The sequence below is a fragment of the Antrostomus carolinensis genome, unplaced genomic scaffold (assembly GCF_000700745.2).
Source record: "Antrostomus carolinensis isolate BGI_N321 unplaced genomic scaffold, ASM70074v2 scaffold9308, whole genome shotgun sequence".
Lineage (NCBI taxonomy): Eukaryota > Metazoa > Chordata > Aves > Caprimulgiformes > Caprimulgidae > Antrostomus > Antrostomus carolinensis.
In genome coordinates, this window is record NW_010333707.1 from 5,354 (window position 1) to 9,185 (window position 3,832).

Here is a 3,832-nt window from a genome sequence, read left to right on the forward strand (position 1 = left end):
AAGGTGAGGGGAATAATCTGAAAAGAAATCAAGTCACAATCACTGCTGGGCGTTGGTGAACTGCTTTGGGTGATGGATGGAAGATTTGGAGATTGTTTCATTCTAACCTGTCATTGAGAGGAAAATTTCCCCTTTTGGATATTAAGAAATTAAGTTTTTGGTTACTGGGAAGCACCAGTATCCAGAGAGGGACTAACCAAATACATGAGCACGCACAAAAACTTCATCCTGTGAGGAAAACAAGCGGCTCTGTCACTGCACAGTGGAGCTTTGGAAGATGTGCAGCAGCCTGTGAAGAGGAGGAGGGTGGAGATACCGAGTCTGCCTTGAAATGCCCTGCAGTGCACCTCAGGAGGAGGCAGGCAGCTCTGAGATCCTCAGCTGTTCATCCCGAGCTGAAAACTGATTATTTTAGAATTCCTTCTAATTGCTGAAGTGTCCCTGAGCAAAGGGACAGGTTGATTATTATTATTAGTCTCATGTGACCACATCTCTTTAACCTGTTGGAGAGAAACTCCTAACTGCTGTTCGTGTCCTCTGCTGAGCTGCTGCCTGGGATGCTCAGAGAATAAATATTCACCTGCCCTGCAGTTCCTCAGAACAGCTGGATTGGCTGTAATTCAGGATTTTTCTGTGTGGTCACAGTAAAACTCCCTGCTGGCCAGAGTGTCTGCATTTTATTTCTGCTGTTACCGCTTTCAAAGTGCTGTTAACGAGGGCCTCGTTAATTTTCAGGAAATAATTATCCCAGGAGAACTTTATAACCAAGCTGAGTGTGGATAAAAGGGTTTCACCTGGAGCTTTAGCTGTGTGAACAAAAGGCAGAAGGCAGAGTCATTAGTTAAAACTCTTAATTTCCTCTCTGGCTTGTGGTTAATTAGCAGCTCTCTTGCTGTAATCATGTTAGCAAAGGCCTGGCTGGAGCTGGTCACCCCTGACCAGTGTCCCAGGATTGTCATTTCTGTTTTTCAGTGACGAACCGGTGGCAGATATCGAAGGACACAACATGAGAGTGGCACGTGTGATGTGGCACCCGTCTGGGCGGTTCCTGGGTACTACCTGGTATGGAGATGTGATGATTTGCTTTAAGACAAAATTAATAAAATAAAATAAAATAATTAAGACAAAATTAATAAAATTTTGGACATTTCAGTCCGATTTTTAATACTGGCCAAAGCCATTCATACCTAAAGCATTTGGAATCAGCTGTCTGACTGGTGGCCCAGTGGATACCAGTGCTTGTCTGCAGAGGAGCCCAGCGTGGGCAGGAGTTGGCTATTGACAACAGCCCGGCTGTTGTGATGTAAACAACAGCAAGTCATTGGGATTCCTTCCCCTGCCCCTTGTGTGACACCTTGTTGGTCTCCAGCTGGAAATCAAATGCCCAGAGAGTTAGTGAAATATCCTTTATTCTTGGATATAAATTTATTTATTTAATAATTGATTTATCCTTTAATTTTAGAATTTATTTATCCTCCATTTAGTTGGACAAATGCTTTGTTTTCACAGCTACGATCACTCGTGGCGTCTGTGGGACCTGGAAGCTCAGGAGGAGATCCTCCATCAGGAGGGGCACAGCAAAGGGGTCTATGACATTGCCTTTCACACGGACGGGTCTCTCGCTGGGACTGGGTGAGTTTAAGATGGGAAGTTATCCAGGTTGTGTTGCTGACTGGTGCCAAGTGCCCCAGTGATTTGTGCTGGTGAGGCTGAGAGTGCTCTGGCAGTCACTGAGCTCTGGGATGGGTCACGCTCGCGTTCTCTCTTCCCAGTGGACTGGATGCTTTTGGCCGGGTGTGGGACTTGCGCACAGGACGCTGCATCATGTTTCTAGAAGGTCACTTGAAGGAAATCTACGGGATTAACTTCTCCCCAAATGGGTAAGAAAACCACTTGGATGGTTTATGTGGGAGCTGTTGAGTACAAACCCCGGCTCCCAACAACATGTTCTTCCCTCCACCCTTGGGCAGATACCACGTCGCAACTGGCAGCGGTGACAACACTTGTAAGGTCTGGGACCTCCGCCAGAGGAAATGCATCTACACCATTCCTGCCCATCAGAACCTGGTCACCGGGGTCAAATTTGAACGTAGGTACCTCCTGTCTGATGTTCCTCACCTCTACCTCTCCTGAGCTGAGGTGGCAAGGGATGGGCAACTCAAAAAACACATCTTCAGGTCAAGAAAGCCTGTACTGGTTAGCAGAGAAGGTTTGTCATGTTTTTATTTGCAAATCTCACTTTTTTTTCTCCCTCCCTCTCTCCCTCCCTGCAGCCAATCACGGTAACTTCCTCCTCACGGGCGCTTACGACAACACCGCAAAGATCTGGACTCACCCTGGCTGGTCCCCTCTGAAAACGTTGGCTGGTCACGAGGGGAAGGTGATGGGACTGGATATCTCCCTGGATGGGCAGCTGATAGCCACCTGCTCCTACGACAGAACCTTCAAGTTGTGGACAGCAGAATAGCTCAGAGGTGCTGCTGATGAACTTGGAGTGGAGATGTTAATGGGTTGCAATTAAGACTTGCTTTTTTTTTTATACATATATATTAAAGACAAGAAGGAATTGGCTGTTGTGACACGTGCTACGTGTCCTCACTGGCTTGAGGTGGTTTTTGAAGCACTTGTGTTTGCCAGGGCTTGGCTGGAGTCAAATCTTGGGTGATGTTTTTGATGTTTTTCCACTTTTTAGGACTTTGGTTTTCTACTGCAGTTACTGCTGTACTTTGGAGATGATCCATCTACTTCCACCTTCCCTTCCAAGTCAGGCTCACAAGTTTGTCTCCAGTCTGGTTGAAATCTTTGTAGGCATATCACCTCAGGTACAGTGTGGTGTTCAGCGTGTTAATTCCCTTCTTACCTTCCATTTTCCAGGAGCCTTTGGTAGGAGTTTGTGGCTTCAAACTTGATTTACATTCAAAGAATGAAAAATAAACGAGCTGTCCGAGTGAGAGGAACATGGAACCCCAATCCCCCGGCCTCTGCAAAGGTAGTCCCTGAATCTGGGGGTCTTGTCTTCACTCACAGTAGATGCTAAAGCCCAGGGAAATGTTTCTTTTCCATGTCCCACCTCAGACCATCTCCTGGAGCTCATGAACTGGGTGTTTCAAAGCGGTGTAGGCATCTCCTGGTTAAGGTTTTGTTGTGTCTCAGCTGGGATGATTGAAAAAGGCTCTTTCAGTGTAGGATTGTCTCGTTCTGACTTACACTGGGGGGACCTTTCTTATTTGTTGTGCTCTAGAAAATCCAAACATGTTTTGAATGTGCACCCTGGCCTCTGGGTCTGCCTGAGGAATGAGAAATGACAGGTACTTGACAACACACAGTTTGATTTCTGTCTGCTACGGTAAAAATCCTTCAGGAGAAAAGAGAAGATGGATTAATCTCCCTGTTGTCAGCTGGAGAGCAGCTCGGGAACGTGAACACAGTTCTGTTCTCAACGCTTGCAGTGCAGGTGGAGATTGTGTTTTAAGGAAAAAAATACAAACCCCAAACCAAACCCACTCACAAGTTACTTTTCTTCTAGCAGAGTGCTGTGGGCTTTCTCCTCCCTTCCAGGTTGTATGAAGGCACCTGCACTTGCTGTGTGCTGGCTCTTACTGCCAGGGAAATACTGGGGGACAAGAGGCCACAATTAAGCCAGAAAAATCCTTAATTGGTGTCTCCCCTGTATAAGCCCAGATACCCAGAGCTCAGGCTGTTCTCACAGAATCCCAGAGGGGTTTGGGTTGGAAGGGACCTTAAAGCTCATCCAGTCCCAACCCCCCTGCCAGCAGCAGGGACACCTTCCACTAGACCAGGCTGCTCAAAGCCTCATCCAACCTGGCCTTCA

General features: G+C 47.0%; 1 protein-coding gene across 1 annotated transcript in view; it reads left to right on the plus strand.

Annotated features, from left to right (window-relative positions):
- The window catches only part of PRPF4 (pre-mRNA splicing tri-snRNP complex factor PRPF4), a gene marked incomplete at its 5' end in the record, with an annotated part of 7,327 nt that extends 4,860 nt beyond the window's left edge, over positions 1-2,467 (plus strand). Inside the window, 5 exons of the mRNA XM_010173952.1 lie at positions 973-1,062; positions 1,510-1,632; positions 1,773-1,880; positions 1,971-2,089; positions 2,274-2,467. Coding sequence (XP_010172254.1) covers positions 973-1,062; positions 1,510-1,632; positions 1,773-1,880; positions 1,971-2,089; positions 2,274-2,467 — 634 coding nt within the window. The remainder of the gene's footprint in view (positions 1-972; positions 1,063-1,509; positions 1,633-1,772; positions 1,881-1,970; positions 2,090-2,273) is intronic.
- Between the last annotated feature and the right edge of the window lie 1,365 nt (positions 2,468-3,832).